Genomic DNA, 23226 nt, shown 5'->3' with positions numbered 1-23226 from the left:
AACTGACTATTGTCCTTATTACTTATCAGCCTCATAGAGCTCTGAATGACCTCCATGTATTGGTTAGAGAAGTCCCATATACTGCTTTATCAATCACTGTATGCTATTTATAATTTATTTCCAAAAGTTTACCTAAAAGTATTCCAGAACTAAGATTTTCTTTTCCATAACATCCCCAATTAAAACAACAGATTTCAGTAAAATGCACAAATTCTGTGCCATTGTCATCAGAGAAACACACACACATATTCACATGCATACAGACTGGTGCCCAGTTTTGATTCCTTTCAACCTTCTAATGATTCAATTATCTGAATAATTCTTTGATTTGTAATTAAACTTACTCTTTCTTCAAAATCTTTAGAATGCTAGAAGAGATCAAACAGAAATATAGTGGTCTTCAACTACAGAACGAAGATGTGTATATGGCCACTAAGTTTGCAGACTTCATTCAAATGGCTGTCAGAAAATTCAGAGGAGAAGACAAAGAAGAAGAGTTAGTCATTGATTATGTAAGAACTTTTATTTTGCCTTTATTGTTTAGTCTTTCTTGGTTTTGGAGGGAGGGTAGACAATGCATTTTATTAGACTGCTTGAAACGGTAGGAAAAGCAAACAAATATTTGGTCATGCAAACTCTTCCTTTTGACTTTTTTTCTGCAACTTATATGCATTTGTATTATGGAATGGAAGTATATATTTAATGTCACTTATAATATTCCAGAAACCAGGAGATCAAGAACACGCAGCAGAGTAGCTCACACATGAACAGATATTCCTATCTCCCCTGCACTGTCCTGCCAGTATGCTTCAGTCAGAATGGTTCTAGACCTTCTGCTTTCCTGAGGCAAACAGTGCTAGATTTTTCTGCTATGAATCTGTTCAAAAAATGTCTGTGAAAGGAGGATTCTGTGGTTTTTTAAGTCATTAAGCAAGTCAGGATTTCTTGAATTTGGGAATTATGCATTTGCCTAAAGTCCACTAAGACCAGCTTTAACCAGGGTTTAGTATTGGTTTGAACATCGAGATCCAATGATAAAAAAACCAGAAATCTGCTTAACTATCTCAGAGTATGGTCATGGGCATTTAGGGACAATACAATTTCCATTTCATTCTACTTTTTTGTCCACTCCTAACAGCCATATATACCTCCTAAAATGCATCTGGATGTTGGCTGCAGATATCAAAAGCTTGTTAAACTACATTAAAATCTTAGTTATTAAAAAATTAAATTAATTTGTTGTTTATTTCACTCAGGTTTCAAAAAATGTGAACAACATGACTGTGAATATGCCATACCAGTGTTTCATAAATGGGCAATTTATAAATGCTGATGATGGAAAAACATATGACACTATAAATCCAGCAGATGGATCAGTAAGTAATTTCTAAATATGATCAATACCAGTTCATTTCAATTTCTTTGCCTGTTAAAAAATCTAATCCACTAACTGAATATTGCTAATATGAAAACCATGCAGTACACATTAAACAACCCCTAGAAATAATTTGAAGTTTCAGTTTACTTCTGTTTGTATATTCTACAGTTGTCCATTTCAGTCAAGCTGCACAGCAAAAGGAAGCTACTTCCACTTCATTATGTCAATTTCCATACCCTGCTGTCTATTTTACTTTGATTTCATTCTTGTTTAGCTTTGCAAATATAAATTGCTGAAGTTTAGTTGCTATAGAAGTATTTCTTTTAGGATATTGTATGTATTTCCTGTCAGTCATCAACTTCAGTTTTGATTTTACTTTTTTTACAAAACTGATGTCTTAGGGCAACTGTGACTTTAAAATGTCCCTTTAAATTCCCAGTAAGAAAAATGACTTTTCAATAGGAAAATACATACAGTTGCACTTCAGTCCTGAACTACTGAATCTTGGTTGAGCAACTCCTAACTATGAATTATAAATAAGAGAAGTGATTCTTATGTTTATATAATTGCCATTTAATTCTGGAGTAAATCAGTTCTGCTGAAATCAATGCCACAAATTTAGCTATCGTCACAAGTCAGACTCTGGTACTTTTCCTGAAACTCATTATGGAATGGAATAAAAGTCACAACAATTCTGTATTAGGATGTACAATGTGTTTATTTATAGAACACAATCATCATAAAATACTGTGTATGTATGATGGTTTATGGTAACAGAAGCTCCATTCCTAAGAAATGGAACACGCAGGAGTCATTTTAGCATGTTTAGGTATTAGAGCATAATAGCACATATAAAGACTTCCAGCTTTTGTAATATCACATTGATTTGACACATGGAAAGAGAGTGTGAAATCCAGTGGGACAATGTACCTTGCTGTGAAGAAGAAGGAGGATCTAACAATCTGAGTCCCTGCAGTGAAATTTGGCCACTTCAGTTGTGTCTGAACTTTTTGTGCCCTGACTAACCCGTGACAACTGCTGGGGTTCAGGATACGAAGTATTTGCTTACACCCAGTCAAGAAGTTTCAGAGGAAGGACGAACACTCTGCATGTGTCTCAGTCTGAGCTAACACAATGCTACCTTTGGACAGATAATAGCCAGTGTATCTTCTGCTTCATTGGCTGACGTTGACAAGGCAGTGGCAGCAGCAAAGGAGGCATTTGAAAATGGTGAATGGGGAAGAATGAATGCAAGGAAAAGAGGGCGACTCATGTACAGGTAGGTAAAAGGCAGCTTGTGTTTGTTTCATTTTCTTAAGTCCTGTTGTTTTGTTCCTCTGAAGAATCGTTGCATAGTTTTCTGGATATGATGGATACTTATAATCCCACTGTCAGATGTACCAGACAAGTCATCTTTTCATCCCCTAATTTACTTCAGTGTACTGGCCTCAGGTCTTAGATGGATAACCTTTCTTGTGGCAGAAAAGACTCTTCTGCTGTCTCACTGCCACCATGTTTTTTATTATTAATTATGAATGGAAACAATAATTTGAGGAAAGTGTCTTTTAAATACTTCATGGCTTCAGTTAATCTATATGAGTTCTGTTGCAAGGATTGAAAATTCCCTTGTAAAGTCCAAATCCTTCTGTATAAATGACGCTCAGTTTTATAGGCAAAGTCTACCTAGGTTGGATAGGCAGAGACTTTTGACCTTGCCTGCATCTGCACTCCATACAGTAAATATACAGCCACAATGCCACTAATTTTGAAATAGACTGTAACTGATGCTAGATTTTTTGGGATCATATCCCAGCATACTTCTTACCTGGGTGAAGACCCAGTCTAGGAGATGTGTTATGGTCTGTTGTGGAAGAATGGTCCTGTGTAGAAATTCTCTAAGCTGAATCCTACCTTTATCTGACACACCTCCAGTTCTCTTTTGTAACTGTTTCACTGTGTCAACCCTAGATAATGCCTTGTTCTCATTTTGGCTGTGTTATTACTGTTTCAGATGATAAAGGTTTTGCTGAATGAATGGTAATTTAATGGTGGGGTTTGATCCTTGAAGGGCAAGAGGTGATCTTGGAAAGATGATCACGTTAGCTAGATATTGTGAGAGCGATACTGGAGGCAGCTAATAAAAGCCCAATTACTATGGATTCTCCATATGCAGCATGATGCTTCTGGTGCCTGACAGCCAGCACAGGGAGGACAGTGTCTTGCAAACTTGGGATGACTAGAAGCTCCAGAGCTTCCCTTTAAAGAAAACCTCTTTCATGGAGCTATATGAAGAGCTTTCACTGCTTTTTCAGTTCTAGGACATCCAAATGAATGAGTAGAGATGGGTAATGAAGCAGATTGCTACTGCTGAATGCCCCTGATTCACATTTAGCTAATACGATGATAGCAAATCAATTGTCAGCAGAGAGGACATGTATTGGGCAAATTCTGTTCCTATTCAGTATTTTGAAATCTACTAGTTACTGTGCTTGACAGCAGATGCCTTTAAGCAAGTTAGGATCTTGAATAGACCTGGAACTTCCAGCCCCGAGGAACTCAGGAAGGAGCAGATCCTCTGTATTGAACACCTTTCTTCTGCAGGGTGTAGTTGGATGTCCTGGCTAAGTCAATTGTGCTGAGAATACTGCACATTTATCGATAGGGAAGAGAAGGATTTTTTTTCACCTTCAGAATAAAACATCTTCAGTAGCGTGCCCACACCCACTGCTATATTAAGCCTTTATTGTGCTGTGCCAGGGGGCTAGCCCTGGGCATCAGAATACACAGTAGAAGAAAGATCAGTTACACAGTGAGCAGCTGCAGGATGGCAGCAGGCTATGCATGTGCATGGCAAGGCAAAATAACAAGTCTGTCAGCAGGGGTGGGTCACTGCTCTCTGCTTAACGTCTGTGAGGATTTGGAAACTCAAGATCCATCTGATTCAGAGGTTTGGAATATGCAACTAGGAGATGACCCTGTCCTCATAACATTTTAGCCTAGCAAGATCAAAAGGAGTAGGGAATCTATTGCATGTCTGTGCTCTGGCAGCTAAGGAAGAGGAGCAGGGGGAAACGTGATGCTGCACTTGGGATACCTGGGTCTGTGTCCTGCTGTAGTGCATGAAGCAGATAGTTTGTTATCACATTAGTATAGATGTAAGACTTTTTACTTTGTTGAATGCTTTGAATGTAAATTCCCCTCCCCTCTTTTACCATATCCTTATGAACCAAGTAGATGTAATAAAAAATAAAAAAGTATTAAAAAATGCCACGTTTTACACGACATTGCAGGCATCTTAGCAAAAGAGAATGAAAGCAAAACTGAAAAATCCACTCGTCTCATAAAGTATATGACCAGGCCTTGGGAAAAGGCCTGCAGGACTCTAAAGAAGTTGAGCAGTCATCATAACAGAAAATGGACAAGTCAGAACTCATATTAAGATTACATACAGTTGATCACTTACATTTCACATGTGTGCACAGATTCAAGGCATGTACAAACTTGGGTTTAATTTTTATTAGGAATGTAGAGTGCGTGAGAACCCAGTTTAACACTGCCCTGAAGAGAAATTTTTAAGGTCTTCGAACTATTGTTCTGTGTTTTACACTTGCAAGATTTGCAAGCATAACTATGTTAGGCATATGGAAAATGTAATTCCCATACACTGAATAGATTATTCCTGGATTAAATTCTTCTCTGCTTCTGTGACTGGCTCTCTAGGATAGCTCTACCAGAGTGTTTATGTTGCAAATCATTCCCAGGATGAATGAAGGCTCTCTCTGGTCCACCTTAATTCAAACAAGGCCCTCTTTTCTCTGGCCTCTGTTCAAATTAGAGATTTTGGGTGCTGAACCAAAGAGAAGGTTCATACCATTAAAGCCCCTAGCTCTGCTACTTTGTTGTAAGAAATCATTAGTAGAAGATATTAAGCATGCATTAAATGGAACCTTCTCCTTTGTCACTGACATGCCATATCCATTCTTTTACGCACTACTGCTGATGCCCTGATCTGTAGCTAGGTCTTCAAGTTACAGTTAAAACAGGTATTAAAGAGCATTTTTCCACATCTCTGCAAACACTTTAAATGGGTAGAATTGACGTAATGGAAAAATAGGTTTCACACCCAGTTTTGAATACTCTTTACAGGATCTAAAATGCACTTTCTTAAGCTCTTAAAATCACATGGGAGCATTGATTATATGTCTGAGTACCAAAACACAGACAGAAGCTTAAGAAAAACATTGATGCATCTGTTTCACTGCCATATGAGAGATCTAAGACTGAATGTAAAAATGCATTCATGCAAACAGACCTCTCTGCCTGAGCAGGGGACCGCTAAAATGACAAGAGGTCCTTATAAGTATAGGTATCTGTATGTGCAGATGCATTTTTGAGACACTCTGGTAGCTACTATTGACTCGATAATATTTACTACAGTCTTACTTACACCTCACTGTGTTGCTTCATAAATCTAACAGATGGAGAACTTGAGTCCCAGGGAGACCATGGGCCACATTTTCAAATGTACCAAGGTGTATAAAATTCAATTTGCACTACAGCTTAAGAGCCCTGTCTTTGGACATCTGTGTGCCTTTGAAGCATCTAACATTTAAGTATTTCAGTCCAAGTTCAGACAATACAAAACAGCATTACAAAGCTAGGTTTCTCGAATCTTAAGCTAGGATCCTGAGTACTCCTTCTTGGTACTTTTGATTACCTGACATTTCTTATGTTATTGTGTATTTGCTTTCTGACTTACTTGTCTGATTTTCTATAATTGGTTCCTTGTAGTACAGCTACAGAAAAAGAGCACAGTTTTTTTCTAATTATTATTTTATTTATAAAACCGTATTTGAACAATCAGGTAAGTTTTTGCAGTTCATGTCTTCATCCAGTGTCTACTATAGCCAATGTGAAGGCATTTGCAGACTTTAACAGGCAATTGTTCAAGCTGTTACTGATATTAATGAGCAGTGGCTCCAGTGCTCCACCTCCAAATTCAGTGGGAATGCTATTTTAATTGCGGTTCTTTGCCATACCAAATATCAATTTAGGCTGTCAATGGCTAGATGTCACTTCTCTTTGATGTGATTTATTGTGATGTTTTTATTAAAGACTTGCAGACCTGATGGAAGAACATCAAGAAGAGTTAGCAACAATAGAGTCCATTGACTCAGGAGCTGTCTATACCTTAGCTTTGAAGACCCATGTTGGAATGTCTGTGCAAACATTCAGATACTTTGCTGGATGGTGTGACAAAATTCAGGCAAGTGAATATGTAAAGGGAACAGTCAATGGCAGTGCTTCTCTATACTTCTTTTTTTTTTCTGACACAGTGCCAAAAAGTAGCATTAGCAAAAATAATCAAGGAACCAAAAAATAAAACAAAATTAGAATTTTACCTAAAATGGGTCCCCTGGCAATCCAAAAGGACAGGCTGCTTCCAATTGGAGAATATGGATTGGGAGTGTGACTCTAAATATCTAAGAAATCAGTTGAGGTGTCACAGTGGATATGCATGCTTAGTCAGCTCTTGATTATTCATGGAGCAGAATGTTGTGGTCATCATGTGGGTAAGTGCAAAGACTCATGTGCTATGTCACATTCTGACCGAGGCTGGTGAGTTTGCTTGATGGCACAGCACGTGGCACAGATTCAACAGCATTTCCTCAAGTATCTTTAAGATCCACAATCAAGAATATCATTCAGCCTTTTTTAATCCATCAGACCCTCACTTTACATTCTTCCATACTTTTGTTATCTATGCTTTTATTTCATCCAACTGAAAATCAGGAGTTGGCTACAGTATGCATAGTAGGAAATCATACAGTAGAAGAATCCCTGTCCCTTTCTCTGATGCCGAAATGCTTCTGGTTTTGAAGCCTACTCTGTGGGTTTCCAAAACATACTTGTATGGCCAATATATTTATAATAAAAATGATTAAACAGTACCAAGATTTGTCCCTCCACTGTCTTTTAGGGTTCCACAATTCCGATTAACCAGGCCCGGCCAAACCATAATCTAACATTCACCAAGAAAGAGCCAATAGGGTAAGTATCACTTTTTTCTTCTTAGTGACAGCTTTGACATACAGAAAAGCCATTCAAAAGCTGCCATGAAAAATGTAATCTTTCTCTGGTTTTCCCTGCCTTAAGTGTCTGTGCAATTGTTATCCCCTGGAATTACCCATTGATGATGCTTGCATGGAAGAGCGCAGCATGCTTGGCTGCAGGCAACACACTTGTACTCAAGCCAGCTCAGGTAAAAACAAAAAGGAATGTACAGATGGCTCAGGTCATTCACTATGTGTTCAGGCAAAATAACTCAGGCAATCTAACGGATTTCACCTGCAGGTTGGCCTTGTGATATGTACCCATAGGTTGACCTTGTCATGTGTTTTAAAGTGCATGTATAATAATACAAATTGCCGTGATGATACAAGGTACTGATTGCCTTCAATTCTGCTCTGATGGTACTCTCATTTTCAAGAATTAATTCTTTTCTGCAAGAGGCCATCACTTTTAATTGGTCAATACTGTGAGTAAGAAGATGAATATTGTGTCAAAATTAAGATGTATTGAATGTAAAAGATATCACCATGCATTTAATTAAAATAGGAAACCTAATCTAAATGTTTCTACTTAGGTCACACCTCTGACTTCCTTGAAGTTTGCAGAACTCTCAGCTAAAGCTGGATTTCCTAAGGGCGTTATAAATATTCTGCCTGGTTCAGGTAAACCTTCAACCAACCATTTTTTCTGGGAAAAATAGGTCATGCTATGGTGAACTAGCATTTTACCTTGTTGAAGATCTATTACATAAGTGCATGTATCTTCATAGGTAGTAGGCTTGCATCTATGTCATGCAGTGATTTCGCATGTTTCCAGAACAGAATTGGAAAAATCTGTATTGTCACCCGGCTCTAGCTAGTGGTAAGAGCTGTCAGCCCACACTCTTCACAAGTTCACATAAATAGCATGAACACTCTGAAAAAGAATGTATTACAGAGAAACACGTTTCACTTGGTTGTAAAACTTCATTTTTTCTCCTAATCTTATCATCACTTGGAAGTATTTAAATGTGACTGTGAGACCTAAAGCAATCTGGTAAGATGCATATTGGTCACTATAGGTAAGTCATGGTCCACACCGTGTTACCTGATGTCACCATTTTCCTCTTTCCCCTAAGGAAGAAAAGTGACAAAGTAAGTGTGTGGGGTAGGCTCTGTTACAAATTAGATTATTCCACCTACAGGGTAATATTAGGAAGGGAAGTTCTTTAGTCCAGGCAGATGGGGGAATTTGGAGACACTAATGTGATCCAAGTTAACTAACATGAGATTTTTCATAGCCATATGAGTAAAGCTGTAAATATAAATAAGGATGTGGTATTGCACTTAACTGACATATCGTTAGCTCTTTCTGTGTTACAGTGCTGCTGCTGGAATAGTAAAAATTGCCTATGTACTGTCCAGTTAAAGTGTTTTCCTCACCTTGATAGGTGGCTTAGTGGGTCAGCACCTGTCTGAACATCCAGATGTCCGCAAAGTTGGATTCACTGGTTCAACACCAACTGGTAAACAGATCATGAAGAGGTACAGTCAGCAAAAGATTCATAAATAAACACTGTTTAACCTAGTTCTGAAGTATCTTATTCTCTGTATTGTGCCTGTAGCAGTAAGAGAAAAGCATAACTGCATATGGGTTTTTATATTTATGTAGAATTCTACTAAGTCACTACTGGAAAATAGAGGTTTATACATTTTGACTAGGTATGATTCAAAGGAAATAATGAAACAAGCTATTTAAAAAGTTTTATATGATTATATGTTTATATATGATTATTTATATTTTTTTACAGTGCAGCCACTAATCTGAAGAAAGTTTCACTTGAACTTGGTGGTAAATCACCACTGATCATATTCAGTGACTGTGAACTTGACAGAGCTGTAAAAATGGTAATGTTACCTCAAAGTGAATTATATTTAAAGTCTTTGTTACACATCCTCACAATATTGCAGTATTCTTCTTGACTTACCAAAAACTGCAGTAGGGAACCCTTGCATGAAAAATCATGCAATCTGTTAGACTCTTTTTCTACAGGATGTTTCTTTATGCCAGCACAATTAAACTGTTCACACTGCACCAAAAATGCAGGGATCGGTACTATAAGAAATATACATTAGAAGATACAACAAGATGATGTAACTGGAAAGTATTTTCATTAAGCAAGTTAACACATTAAAATTGATTTGTCAAAATCTGATACTCAAGAAAAAGGCGCTTAAAAAATGAAAGCCTGAAAGTGAGCTCCCTATTGCCATATAGTTCTTCTTAATTCACCATTGATTTTGATAATCCACCTTCCCAAACAGCCGTAGTGTGTTTAAAGTTCATAAATAAGGTGTGTAAATGAGAAATTCAGTGGATTTAGAGAGCTTGTTTCCTGCTCAGGTAATCTGATAATCAAAATGACAGCAGGTGCAGTTTGCTCACTAAGGAACAAACAAAGGTCTTCCACGCTGTACTTACCCAAAGTGCTAATTCTGTGAATTCTTTAAACCATCGTAAGCAGGTACTGCTACCAGGAAGAAACTATTATACACTTCCCCATTTTTTGGCTGTCTTTTGGCAGGACAGGAGTCTGAGTGACTGCACAGTGAAGTATATGTGGAAAATAATAAAAGCTGAAACTTCGCAGTGAGCACACTGCTTGGTGCCACCACTGTTCTCAGCTGTAGAAGTGAGAGGGTGGTGCAGAGGTTGGCCTGAGCTATGTCTGGCATTGATGGCTTTAAATGATTGTGAAACAACGCTTTTTTGCCACACACTTGACACTAGCACATGATCCCGGTCAGACCTACTAATGCCCGGACCCTAGGCCTTTGCAGCTGCCAGAAAACTACTTTTTTTTTTAATTTTATTTGCCCTGCTCTTCCTTCCCCCATCTCCCTACCCCCCTGGAAGAACAATGGCAGGTATCAGGTTTTGGTAAATAAAAAGGAACAAGCTGCATGGGGTCTGAATCCACACTGTTGAAATAGGAGGTTCCCTGCAGATTAGTTAGGTGACGTTCACCCAGTTACATGCAACTTTTGACACAAGCACTATTGCTCACTGGATTAGCAGTTTTATATTCCCTGGTCGTGCTGCCCGCCCTCTTCTCTGTGATGCTGCAGCAGGTGTTTCTGTGGAACACTGATGGAAATAGAAAGAGCAGTGCTAATGAGTTCATCCTGAGCCATTTGTCTTCATGGAAGTGTGTTTGCCAGTTATGAGATTAGTCTGCTTGTTGCATTGATGATGTCCCTTTACACAAAGCATTATGTGTTGAGGGTCACAAACACAGAATGCAACCCAAGGGAACAGAATGAAAGGGAGGCTGAACAAAAGGATGCATATAAATATTAATGATTTTTTTCCCTGATCAGGGTATGGGAGCAGTATATTTCAACAAAGGAGAAAACTGCATTGCAGCTGGCAGACTGTTTGTGGAAGAATCAATCCATGATGAATTTGTTAGAAAAGTGGTAAGATATTCAAGGACTAAAATTTAAACAGATGCTTTACTATGGCATGAAGAGCCACTAGTTTTATAGACGTTTGCATTTCTTCTAATTTTCAGTTGTTTAAATTCTCATTATTGCTTATGATAGGCAATGTTGCTTCTCTTTGTAGGGTTAAAAGGAAGGCACTGAAAGGAGATATTTTCATCAGTAATGCACAGATAAGTGACAATGAAGTAGATACTGTACCTTAATAATAATTCATATTTGACTAGGGAATTAAGATTAAAAAGATCACTGAACTTAGGTCAATGTGAAGGCTGCAGTGAAGTTTAAAAAACAGCATATTGGAAGTGTAGCTGGAATAATACAAAGGTCATTATTAAAAATCCCATGGTCACCACACTCTACCACTGGAAAATTCATTTATCTATCTCAAGAACAGGAAATCACTGTGGTAACTCATTTACCACTGTAAAAGCTAACATTTTACATGCCTACCTTAATAGCAGAAGAGAGTGAATACATGAAAGCAGCATCAAAAACTTTCAGAAGCAGAAATTATCACACATAAGACACCATACAAAGCCTCATTTTAGAAATGGAAGAGCATTCCACCTTCTAAGAATCCAGCCCTTTCTTAGAGCCAAACTTCATAGTACAAACATTGAAGCATCCCAAATCACTGGCCACTTGAACAACTATTTGCTGTGTTATGTAACTTCATTTTAATCGGGTAACCCATAGGTGGAAGAAATAAAAAAGATGAAAATTGGTGACCCACTTGATAGATCTACAGACCATGGTCCACAAAATCACAAGGCACATTTGGAAAAGCTGCTGCAATATTGTGAAACTGGAGTAAAAGAAGGAGCCACGCTAGTGTATGGAGGAAGACAAGTACGTAGACCAGGTAAAATACTGTTCAAAGGTCTTTGGAACTTTTACGCTTGAAATAAAAGCCGTCATGGTTGTTTCTGCTGCATTATGTGAAGTGGCAATATCATGGGAACAGTACCAGGTAAACCCAAGGTAATATTTGAGAACAGGGCTTTCCAGTCTTATATTAAGAGAAGCTGCGCGACTGAAGCATAACATATGAAACTGAATCAGTATCTAGTCTATACAGGCATCTTTTGCTCATTTATTCCTGTTGTTTGTGAGGCATTGAGGCCTTTTCTGCAACATCCTTGAACTATCAAGAGCCATAGGCATATCTGTTTAGATCAACAAAACACTAAAAATGACTGAGGAAACTGCTCGCAGAGTCTGCCTAAGGTATTATTATCAGAAGGCATGAAGGCAAAATTTTCTCAGAGACGGCTGTCCTTTATGGAGGAGAAACATTTGCATCACAGTTTCAAAACATAATAATTGTATCCCCAAATAAAATTAAAGTGGAGATTTGTAACCATATGAAAACAGTGTAACAAAGCTAAATGGGAAATCTTACAGAAAGGGGAGGCAATTACAGAAAACGTCTGAAGTTGATTTTACCCACTCAAACTGGAATACACTCAGTCACCAAGACGTAGGTGACCGGGATCGCTTGTGTTTAGGACCAGGACACTTCTTGACTGGCAATGATGAACTAGTTTATGCTCAGGTTTTTAAACCCTTTAGAAATGAACAGTTGTTATGAAGAGGTTCTTTGCCTCAGAATTTTCTTTACTTCAGCATCCATAAATCTTAGGCAAAGTTGCTGCCCATTGCATGTTTTTTGTCGTTTGGATTATACAGATCTTTATGGTTAGTCTATCTTCCTGTTAAGTAAAAGGAAAACCACTGGCCTCTGCCACACCCTGTAACCTTGTCTTCCTGCTGCCTCAGAGCAGGGTCTTCCCCCAAGGCATCCCCTGGGCTGTGGCATGCAGACCTTCTGGCCTGGTAGGGAACAGCACACCCTGTTGCTCTCATCAATAGAGGCCACTGGGGTTTACACACATGTATCTCCATTCATACTTCGTTCATATCAATCTTGGTATTTTCTGTTTCAAGTTGCAACGTATCCATGACCTCAAAGTATGGGAAAGAGGTGGCCTGGACAATACAAACCATGAAGTGTTTTCACCATGCTTAAATGATGTTCTATCCTCTGTTTAGGTTTCTTCATGGAACCCACTGTATTCACAGATGTTGAAGACCATATGTATATTGCACAGGAAGAGTCCTTTGGTCCTGTGATGGTGATTTCTAAATTTAAAAATGGGTATGTTCTCCTCTGGTTACTGTTAGAAACTTTCTCGTTTTCACTCTAAGTGTAGAAATGATAGCATACGTAGTATGATTTTGTTAAATCTTGTAAGACCAGTCTGAATTCCTAGATCCTCTTCCAGCTAAATTCTGAAAACATACCCTCTTTAGTAAGGGGTATCCTGCTCCATATTGATGTAGAACTAATGCTATTAACAGTGCGTAACAGGATAGAATGCAACCATAAGTGCCAGTTCTTAAATAAGACTTAGTATTCATAGACCATAGAACATCTCAGGTTGGAAGGAACCCATAAGGATCATTGAGTCCAACCATGTCACTGAGAGTGTGGTCCAGATGCTCCTCAAACTCTGACAGGCTTGGTGTCACAGCCATTTCCCTGGGGAGCCTGTTCCAGTGAAATATTATATATATATAAAAAATATATTCATTGAAATATTTTTACTGAAGTTGATACGGTAATTGCAACAGCTTGATCAAATTACATTTTTTCCAGTGGAATCACTTAATTTTCTCTTTGTCACAAAAGACCGCATAGCGTTGTTGTGCGTTGTGTAAAGTTGGCACATTACTGTTGCAAATGAAAATCCCTCTGTATATTTTGTAGGCTGCCATTTTTAACAGCTTTCATTCCAAATCATAGCAATTATTTTACACACAAATGAGAATAAAACCCTATATAGAAACTTCATATAACTATTTTCACCAGGTGTCATTTTCTGCAGTTTGATAATGCAGTTAAGAACCAGCCACAAAGATAACCCTTCATACCTATATATTTTGTATAGTGATAAGGGACCGTATTGAGGTTTTTAAAGTTTTAACTTATTACGGATTTTTGAAGCTATATGTAGATGAGATGCAAATAGAAAATAGCACTCTGGACACGGCCTGAGCGCGTTGTGTCTCAACAGAAGTTGTGTCTCAATACAAGTCTAAGCTTCAGCACTTATTCTCCATTAACTTGTAAAGCAGGGCTAAAATTTTAGCGAACTGATTCATAATCTGCTGCCAAGCTCTGCTTTACAAGCCTTTTTGTATTGCTCTAAACCCCGAGTTGTACTGTAGCTGAGAAAAGTTGGTATGCGTAGTGCAACTTTTCCTTTGACATTTCTTAGTGTAGATCTTAACCGTAGAAATGTAAGGTTACAAGCTTTACAAGTTTGAAGCAAAGGTATGAATTCCCATAAATCTGTCAGATAGACACACAGATTAGTCCTTAATAAGTTGTCTTCAGAAAAGCTAACTGGAGAAGAGCGAGCATAGGAAAAGGTGCTTCAATGACACTGAAGGTGGAAAGTTACTAACACTTGTTCATTTTACCTAGTTGCAATTAAATCATTTCTTTCCCCTGTAGGGATGTTGATGGAGTGCTGCGACGGGCAAATACCACAGAATATGGCTTAGCTTCAGGAGTTTTCACAAAAGACCTAAGCAAAGCTCTCTACATCAGTGAAAAGCTAGAAGCTGGAACAGTTTTTATTAACACATATAACAAAACTGATGTGGCAGCACCATTTGGTGGATTTAAACAGTCTGGCTTTGGGAAAGATTTAGGTAAGTTGCTCTCTTCCTCCCTCATTTCTCATCTGACAGTTCAAATCAATGAAAAAAACACCTTACCTGGATACAGTGTATCCAGTAAAAAATCAGCTATGGATGCATTTCCTGCATCTCCTACACTCCTCCAGCTACAGTAATCTAGTTCCTCTCCTCTCCCATCCCTACAATATTCTTGCCTCAATATTCCCTCCAGTTCAGCCCTTCCTGTACATTTGCTAAATAATGCTACGGCAAGCCGAATATTCCTCTCCAACTCCTCTCAGAGCAGTCACATTACAGCTTGCCCAGAGCTGCGTACAGGCTACAAAATGCTGTCAAGCAGCAAAGGTGTTGGCCAAAATCTTTCCTTTCCCTCAGAAAGAGCACTAACTTAGGTTTCTCCTCTAAACTTGTAAGAGCATGGGCAACTTTTTATGCCTCAAAATGTCAACAACATTTGCCAACAGCCACAGAGAAAGATGCATTAAAAAATCTTTTCTTTTCAAAAGTAGTTTTAAAGGAAGTGAAGTCTAGTCTGTCAAAGAAACTTTACAAGTTTGGGCAGATCAAGCCTCGTGGCAAAGAAAAATGAAAGAAAAAAAAATTCAGTGACACAACAGATTTTTGCCTTTGGAATCTCTAGCAAGTATCAGACATTTCCTGAAACCAAAACAAGTAATAGTATCAGGGGGAAAAAAAATACCCATTTTTGCACAGCTTCTTTACCTAGAAACTGTAATATAGGCAAACCAAAGTTCATAAATTCAACTACGAGCCCCCAGTGGCCATCCAGGGACTGCCACTGCTTCAGTCCCACCCAGGTGGCTGCTTGTTAAATTCCAGCTCCCTTTTCTTTCCACATCTGTTAGGTTTGGCCTCTTCTTGTCAAACCAGTTCTGTAAATCTCAGTAGGAGGGTAAGTTAATTAGTTTCCATTGTTCCTCAAAGACCGAAATATTGGCTAAAGCATTTTAAATTTTTTTCTTAATAATACAGTTACTGTGTCTGACAAAATTCTCTCATTTAGCTGCTATTCTAACTGGTGAATATTGTGCTTGTACAGGTGAAGAAGCTCTTCATGAATATCTCAGAACCAAGGCTATCACTGTAGAATATTGAAGTAACAGCCTCACTTGGAAAGTAAACTTTTGGCAGAGTTTGAATCTTAATGACTCCATGAAGCACTTAATACCATGCCCAGGATATGCTGTCTGCAGTACTACAACTTAAAAAAAAAAAAACCCAACCCAAAACACCCATTCCATGGAAAAGTTTCTATAAATCAGGTCTAAATTTTAGTCTCACTGACTGATGAAAGCATTTGGAAGTTAACCTGAAGCTATTTAAATTACGCAGCAGCAGTTATTAGCACAGTCCCCCCCCGCAAAAAAAAACCAAAAACATGGTTCAGTTTATTTTTTTAAATACAACTGAAGAATGAGTTCTCACATGCCTACTTCTTATTTGTGTGAACATACTATTTACAAGACCATTTAAAATCCTTAGTCATTAGACTTCTCCTAAAGTTGAACTAAAACATACTGATTATGCCATTTTTGCTATAAACCAGTTTTACAGTAGCAATTAAACATTCTGCTCTGGTGATTCTTCAGCAGTACAGAAAACCTTTGTGCCATAAGAAGTAAATCAATGCAAGAAAGTGCACTTACTATGATCTTTGTATAGTACATACAGAGTTCAACATCGGTGTTAAACTATGCATATCAAGCTAAAGTTACTGAAAATATTTTCTATCTTTTTGTTGATACGGAATGTGTGATCTGCCTGCAATTTGAAAGGTGGTTACATTAACAATTAAAATCACTTTTGAGTCTGTGCACATGGACTGTTATCCCTGTTTTATACAGCATGATTATTACTTTCTATTTCATACTTCCTTTTTTTTTTTTTCATTCTACAGGAAAATCTCTTGTAAAATAACTGAGTTAAGATGTTGGCTTTCAAAGTTTGTTCTATTTGAAGGAAATTTTCCATAGATTGAGACCATATCTAACAAACTAAGCTTACTAAGACCACTTGCTCTTCTTCGAGTGAAATTCCACCCAAATCTTAATGTGATCTGTGGGCTGCCACTAAATGTAGCAGTCCCATTCTTTGACTCCCATCCTTCCCCTTCGCTAAAATATTTTGTGATTTAATCAGTTAATCCCAGTAAATCATCCCCTGATTCAATTATTAAGAAGCCTCATTGTGAAAGAAGGACCAGAATCCTTGTTATTTCTTATCACAAATATTGCAGAAACAGATATTAAAACTATAGTTTATAGTATGAGGTTCAAAATATTCTATAAACAATTGCAGGTTACAAGTCATGACATTAATGGTGTAGAAAATGCAAAGTTCCTTTAAGAAACAAACAGTGACATCCAGGAGCATGATAGATACTTCAGAAATGCAAACAGAACCATGAAATAAATACAGCAGCCCAAATATCAATCTGAGGTAAGTATGAATGAGACATACTTTCACTGATTTCGGTTTCACAATTCTTTCAAGCTAACCTTAATACAGGCCAGCTGAAAATTCACCTGTTTATTCTTGTGGCAGTAACAGTTGTTAACAAAACAGAGAGGACAGACATGTGGTAGGGAAGGTGGGAGATAAAAGTTTAGGTTAAAGCAATTGTAACACCAGAGAGGGAGACTTGAACATTTAAGTACTGAGAGTATCTGCATTACGGCCACTAATGTTGCAGATACGAGCTAGTAACCTACCTGTAATGATACGGAGCTCAGTGCAGGCGTAGGGGGTAAGTAATCCTTTGCTGAACTCTGAGTCATGGCTGTCCTTACCCATGCTAGCTCATGTTGAAATGGCCACAGCCACTGCTTCAGCGTTCAACAGTTATTGTCATGAATGCAATGTAGACATACCTCTGATGTACTTTAAGATAATGTTTAATATTGAAGACATTGTACATAACACTTCACAGGCCACGGAATATAAAAAACCAAGCTTTTTTTCTAGTCAACTCTTTCCTGCCCTTGAAGCAAAAACTTCTACTGCACTACAAAAACCGTTCTTCAACAAAGCAAGAGAACAAGAATTTTAACTTTAGTTCAAGTGCCCCAAAATCTAGCTGCTTTCTTAGTCTAATCTACCATGAAGTTCATTTCCATATTGTTTGATGAATAAAAACGTACTTAATTCTTCAGAAATCCAGCTTGCCTTGGTCATGAGAGGATCCTGAATTCTCCACCATGTAAACTATAGCACTTCACATGATCTTGAGGGATGCTACAGTGGGCAACAAGATAGTTTTAAGGGGCAAGTCTTCAAAGTAATAAAACACAATTTGTTTTTTGGTTTTTTAAAAAAGTAAAATAAAAATGGATTTACTCATTCACTTTGCTGTCCAAAATTTCTATTTTGCCCTTTTCTTCCTTTTGTTTAGGAAACTTAATGTTGTCTATTGTCACTTCATCAGTTGTACAGTCATCTTCAGAATCTGAGTCATCTTCTGAAGTTAGTATCTCTTCATCTGTATCAGAATCACTCAGTTCAACTACAGCCACATTCTGGAAAAAACACAACTGAGTTAACACATTATACATTTCTATACCACTTCCGTCATTTGAGTAAAACATAAAACAAACACATGAAACAGCCTACTATCATAAGAAAACCACAACCACCATGAGAAAGACTTTTGAGTTCTCCTAGGATTACAGCAAATATCATTCATGAACAGATTCCTAAATATTTAAATTGTAATTTATATTGCTCTATAGCATATATAAGGCCATTTCTGTATGTGCTGATTTAGGCCGAGGTAGAGTTAATTTTCTTCACAGTAGCCAGAATGGGACTATGTTTTGCATCTGTGCTGGAAACAATGTTGATAACACAGGGATGCTTTCCTTATTGCTGAGCAGTGCTTACACAGAGTCGAGGCCTTTTCTGCTCCTCACACCGGCCCACCAGCGAGGGCCGGGGGGCACAAGGAGTTGGGAGGGGACACAGGCAGGACAGCTGACCCCAACTGACCAAAGGGATATTCCATACCACGTGATGTCATGCTCAGGATATAAAGCTGAGGGAAGAAGGAGGAAATGTTTGGAGTTACGGCGTTTTGTTTTCCCAAGTAACTGTTAGGTGTGGGGAGTCCTGCTTTCCTGGAGATGGCTGAACACCTGCCTGCTGATGGGAAGTAATGAATGAATTCCTTGGTTTGCTTTGCTTGCATGCGCGGCTTTTGCTTTACTTATTACCCTGTCTTTATCTCAACCCACAAGTTTTCCAACTCTTACAATTATCCCCTCCGTTCTGCTGGGGGGGGAGGGGGGTTGGGGAGGGATGTGAGCAAGTGGCTGTGTGGGTTGCTGGCTGGGGTTAAACCACCATATTATATCATTATCAAAGACAGAAATGAGTCGATAGCTGAACTCAGTCCAGATATTTAAACTGATGTGCAGGAGCCATCAAAACTGTAATTTCCAGTAAAGATTTCAAATGAAACCATTTAGTGTACAAGAGGTCACGATATATATATAAATTTGTGGTTATACACCTCTTAATATAGTTCGTATCTTATAACCTAGCAGTGTTCATGGCACTACAGCTATTGCAAAATAACAAGTAGTTTAAACCACCAGGATATTTTTTTTGAAGCAAATGTGATCATATATTTCCATATGCAGAGCCATGATTTTTGAGGTCTGTTTTTCTCTCTGAAAATACCTGTCTTAAACTGATAATCCTCACCTCAAAAACTTTCTGTATGCTGCAAAGCAAAATACAGGAATTTGAGATGCAAATAAATTTCTTCAGTGATTTGCAAATAGCATTATGCTATTAATCACGAGGTTTGTTACAAAGCCAAGATACTTCTCAGACACTGTCACATGCAAAATCTTTTTAAAATCCTGTCCAAGTTGCCCATTCCACTTAAGCATATTAAACCAAATAATTTTCATGATCCACCTTGTTTTCTCACTATTTATTTGGAATTCTTCAGTATACTGGGCAACTTATTGCATGTACGCTGGATACAACCTACAAGAACTCTGAATCCAACCAGAAGCAAATAAATTACTCTGACAGCTCGCACCCCCCAAGCCCCAGGCTGCCTTATTTCTGTTTTTTATGTTGTGGCTCTGCAGGCCAGAGGGCACTTGTCTGGGACGTACACGTAGCACATCACCTTCATAGTAAAATTTTCATACATGAGAATGTGGCTGCAGCACTTCAGTTAAAAACAGAAAGAAAATATTGATGTGAATCTAAATAAATAGACAAATACCAGTCATAAAGCATCACAACACCACTAACAACTTTTCTAAACCCAAGACCTATAGCCAGTGCTAAAAATTCCTACAAAGCACAGCAGAAAGCCAGTTATTACTCTTATACTAAAGCCTTCTGTTATGTCTTACTATGCCTTATGTTGTCCAGTTTCTAAACCAAATTACCCATGAGACATTTAAAATACAATTTGTGGCTTACTTTTGATTCAGAGTTGCTGATTCAAAAGTATGTCTTATTCTGGCCTTAAACTACTTCATCTCCAGTCATTAAATTCTGCAAGTATGAAAAACAAGTAGTAAATTTTAATGAAATAAGCATTTTTATTACATCTATGCTTTGAATTTGCAGATCGCAGACTAAAATGGTAAAGACTTCGCCTCATCTATCAAATTAGCTCATTCTAAGATCAAAGAATTATTTTAATCACATTTAAATTTACTTCATAAATTAAAAAATATAGTAAGTATTTACCATTTCTATTACTTTTTCTGTTGCACTGTCTAGATTTTCAATATCAAACTGATGAGCTGGTGCTGTTACCATTTTTCTTCTTAGCTCATCATTGGCATGTGCCATCTGTGGTAAAAAGCTCTGTACTCGGTCCAAAACTGAAAAAGAAGTAATTATCACATGTATATATACAAACAGATGCACATTAGTTTATACATTGATACCTCAGAAATCTGAGCATTTAAGCAGATTCCATTTCAACTGCAATTTCCAGCTCTCTACCGTATTTAAGATGTTTTAATAAAGGATTTATTATAGTATTCAATCTCCCAAGACATAAACAGCAAAGAGATATCAAAGCTATGGGGCAGTATGTTGTGCAGCAAGAAATCACTTCAACAATTCCATTCAGATTCTTAAAATGTGACTGACTACTTTCCAGAAAACTTGCTTGTAAATCCCATGGTTTTAAACACATATTGAGTGCCATCTTGAGAAACATCCACATCAGCATTCTCTCCAATGGAAATATAATTACGTCCTCCTTTCTTCCTTATTAAAGTATTGACTGAAGGTCTCAAAGAAGATGGAAAAATTAGCTGTAGCACAGATGCCACAGATGTCATGCTACACTAAAGAAAGTGCAACATAGTTATCAAAAGGGGCTGTGAAATTCAGATGGTGGGAGAGAGACGGATGATCTAGGTTCAAGTATAAAGGACTTCTATTCTACAGATTCTCTACTTATCCTCCAAGCTCAGTGGGACCTCCCAACAATTTTAAGACAATCGGTGTCATTAGGAGAATCACACCCATTTCCCTTCCATGGAGGAGGGGAATATCTTTACCTGCCTCCAGAGTTTCTTCAAATAGTCTCCTGCTCCACACATGCAGATGAGCGAATCACTAGTTTTCATTCTCCATGAAGTAAGAGGTACTATTCCAAGTGACCTCCACAGAAGTTTAACAGGTATAATCTACCTTTGAAACACTGTGATCTTTGTAGAGACTTTTAGCCAAGAAAGAACTCAATATGACAAATTGTTTTTTCTATTCCTTTTTAAATCTCAGGTCAATCACAAATTAAAAATACAACAATCTGACAGGAGTCTATTTAAAATTAAATGGTTTTATACACCAAATATTTTATGAGAAATTACTTCTGAAAAGAGATGAGAAGCCCAGATCAGCAAAAAGCAACAACTCAATGCTGGAAAAGAACAATCTGAGACAAAAGAACTGGTGTATTTTCAGGAAGAGAAAAACTCCACACTACTTTCAAATAACAATTTTAAACTATGTCCTCTTATGCACGGAGTTACACTGAAGAGAATGTTAGCAATCTATATGTAACTGACTAAGAAAGAAGGAACATAGGTCGATTAATGAAAAAGTTTTCTTAATGCATTCAAATTAATTTGTTATGAATGAATGGTTATGCAATCTGGCTTAATTATTTTTAATGAACGTGCTGGCAAAATTAAGTTCTGAAAGTGATCTACATAACTTGCATCAATTTGAAAGTAGAAGACCAAAGGTACAACCTGGCGAGTTGACTATATGCAGACAGTGTGAGTATTTCTGCAAGGAGAACTAAGTCCCTAAAACTTAACAGCTGTTAACGCCTAGCATCACAAAATCTAGCTTTGCAGAAGCAGCAGTGACGTAAGATTAACCTGTGGGACGTGCAACTGCAATAGAGGACCTAGCACCAGCAGAAACAGTACACAAGAGTGCCCCCCTTTACGAATGCAAGGAGAGCACTGAAGCAGAAGTAAATTATGTCAAAGATGTTACCTACTACTTGACACTCTTCCAACAACAAAGTCCTACTTACCATCACTCCTTGGCACCCTAACTGTCTGTAAAGTTGTGGCCTTCTTGCCGCTACATTTTGAACTAATCAACAAAGTTTCTTCCAGCCCTGGAAACAAACAAATATTTGAATGTTTACCTATGGCAACCACATATACCACATTTTAACTGTGAGGCTCTTTTCGTGCTGCTACTTTTCCACCTTTCTAAAACAAGACTAAAAATAAGAATTCAACTGTCTCTCCTTTCAGGAATTCTACTCTGCTTTCCTGCAAATACTGTTTCTTGATGTGTCTTTGGGGTAGTCATCTCAGTACTTCTGTATATAGTAGGTAGTGAATGTCTAGAACTTGCTACCACAAAAGGCCGTGAAAGCAGACCGGTCAGCAGGTTCAACATGGAATTAGACAAACTCAGGGCAGCAGAGTAATAATCTGATAGAAAAAGGAACATACCCCCTACCATCCCCACCCCTACAGGCAATTACAAGAACGGGGAACACACAGTGCTTAAACTAACAAGTTCTCTATAATTATCGCCTGCTATTACAGTTGTTGAAAGAAAGAACACTGAGCTATACAGGCCACTGGTCTGACCCAGCAGGTGACTTCTCTGTAAGAAGTCCCTTAAGTAAGAAAGCTCCCACTGGTTTTGAAGTCTTTTGTCAAAGACTTATTTAGCGACAGCTATCAACACACAGAGAAACTACCGGGAATAACCCACAGCAAACAACACGGGCCAGTTACATTGATGTAAATCCCCTCCCTCACCTGCGTGACCTGTGTGGGCGGCTTTCACTGATCGCCACCGCAATCAGCGCTGGTGCTAATGACCTAAATAAGCACTTTCCAGAGCAGCATCGTAATATCCTCCCCCCCCGCCCCGCATTTACTTTGTACTACACTACCGGTGCCCGGGAAAAAGGCAGCTCTTCAAAACACGCCAGATATAACAAAAAGTGGAGTCTCTAGCAGCCAGGTGGCCTGAAAAGCCACCCGTCCCCTCCTCCTCCTCCTCAGGCAGCCCACCGCCGGGGGAAGTCGGGGGCTCACC

The 23226-nt window shown here is 38.2% G+C and overlaps 2 protein-coding genes across 2 annotated transcripts in view; one reads left to right on the top strand and one right to left on the bottom strand.

Moving 5' to 3' along the window:
- ALDH1L2 (aldehyde dehydrogenase 1 family, member L2) overlaps positions 1-16003 on the top strand; it is a 28643-nt gene extending 12640 nt beyond the window's left edge. Inside the window, exons 9-22 of the mRNA XM_009887446.1 lie at positions 365-512; positions 1257-1376; positions 2530-2657; positions 6494-6644; positions 7359-7429; positions 7535-7640; positions 8025-8112; positions 8880-8973; positions 9240-9336; positions 10810-10908; positions 11632-11797; positions 12988-13093; positions 14456-14655; positions 15704-16003. Of these exons, the coding sequence (XP_009885748.1) occupies positions 365-512; positions 1257-1376; positions 2530-2657; positions 6494-6644; positions 7359-7429; positions 7535-7640; positions 8025-8112; positions 8880-8973; positions 9240-9336; positions 10810-10908; positions 11632-11797; positions 12988-13093; positions 14456-14655; positions 15704-15759 (1630 nt within the window). The 3' untranslated portion in view covers positions 15760-16003. The remainder of the gene's footprint in view (positions 1-364; positions 513-1256; positions 1377-2529; positions 2658-6493; positions 6645-7358; positions 7430-7534; positions 7641-8024; positions 8113-8879; positions 8974-9239; positions 9337-10809; positions 10909-11631; positions 11798-12987; positions 13094-14455; positions 14656-15703) is intronic.
- A 1977-nt stretch (positions 16004-17980) lies between these two features.
- The window catches only part of LOC104288620 (chromosome unknown open reading frame, human C12orf45), a 7059-nt gene continuing 1813 nt past the window's right edge, over positions 17981-23226 (bottom strand). The window contains exons 2-4 of the mRNA XM_009887445.1: positions 22196-22282; positions 20380-20516; positions 17981-18179 (exon numbers count right to left, since the gene is read on the bottom strand). Coding sequence (XP_009885747.1) covers positions 17997-18179; positions 20380-20516; positions 22196-22282 — 407 coding nt within the window. The 3' untranslated portion in view covers positions 17981-17996. The remainder of the gene's footprint in view (positions 18180-20379; positions 20517-22195; positions 22283-23226) is intronic.

Source organism: Charadrius vociferus, unplaced genomic scaffold (genome assembly GCF_000708025.1).
Source record: "Charadrius vociferus isolate BGI_N301 unplaced genomic scaffold, ASM70802v2 scaffold196, whole genome shotgun sequence".
In the NCBI taxonomy this organism is placed as follows: domain Eukaryota; kingdom Metazoa; phylum Chordata; class Aves; order Charadriiformes; family Charadriidae; genus Charadrius; species Charadrius vociferus.
Note: the sequence above shows the minus strand (reverse complement) of the source record. Positions and strands in the feature narration are given on the sequence as shown.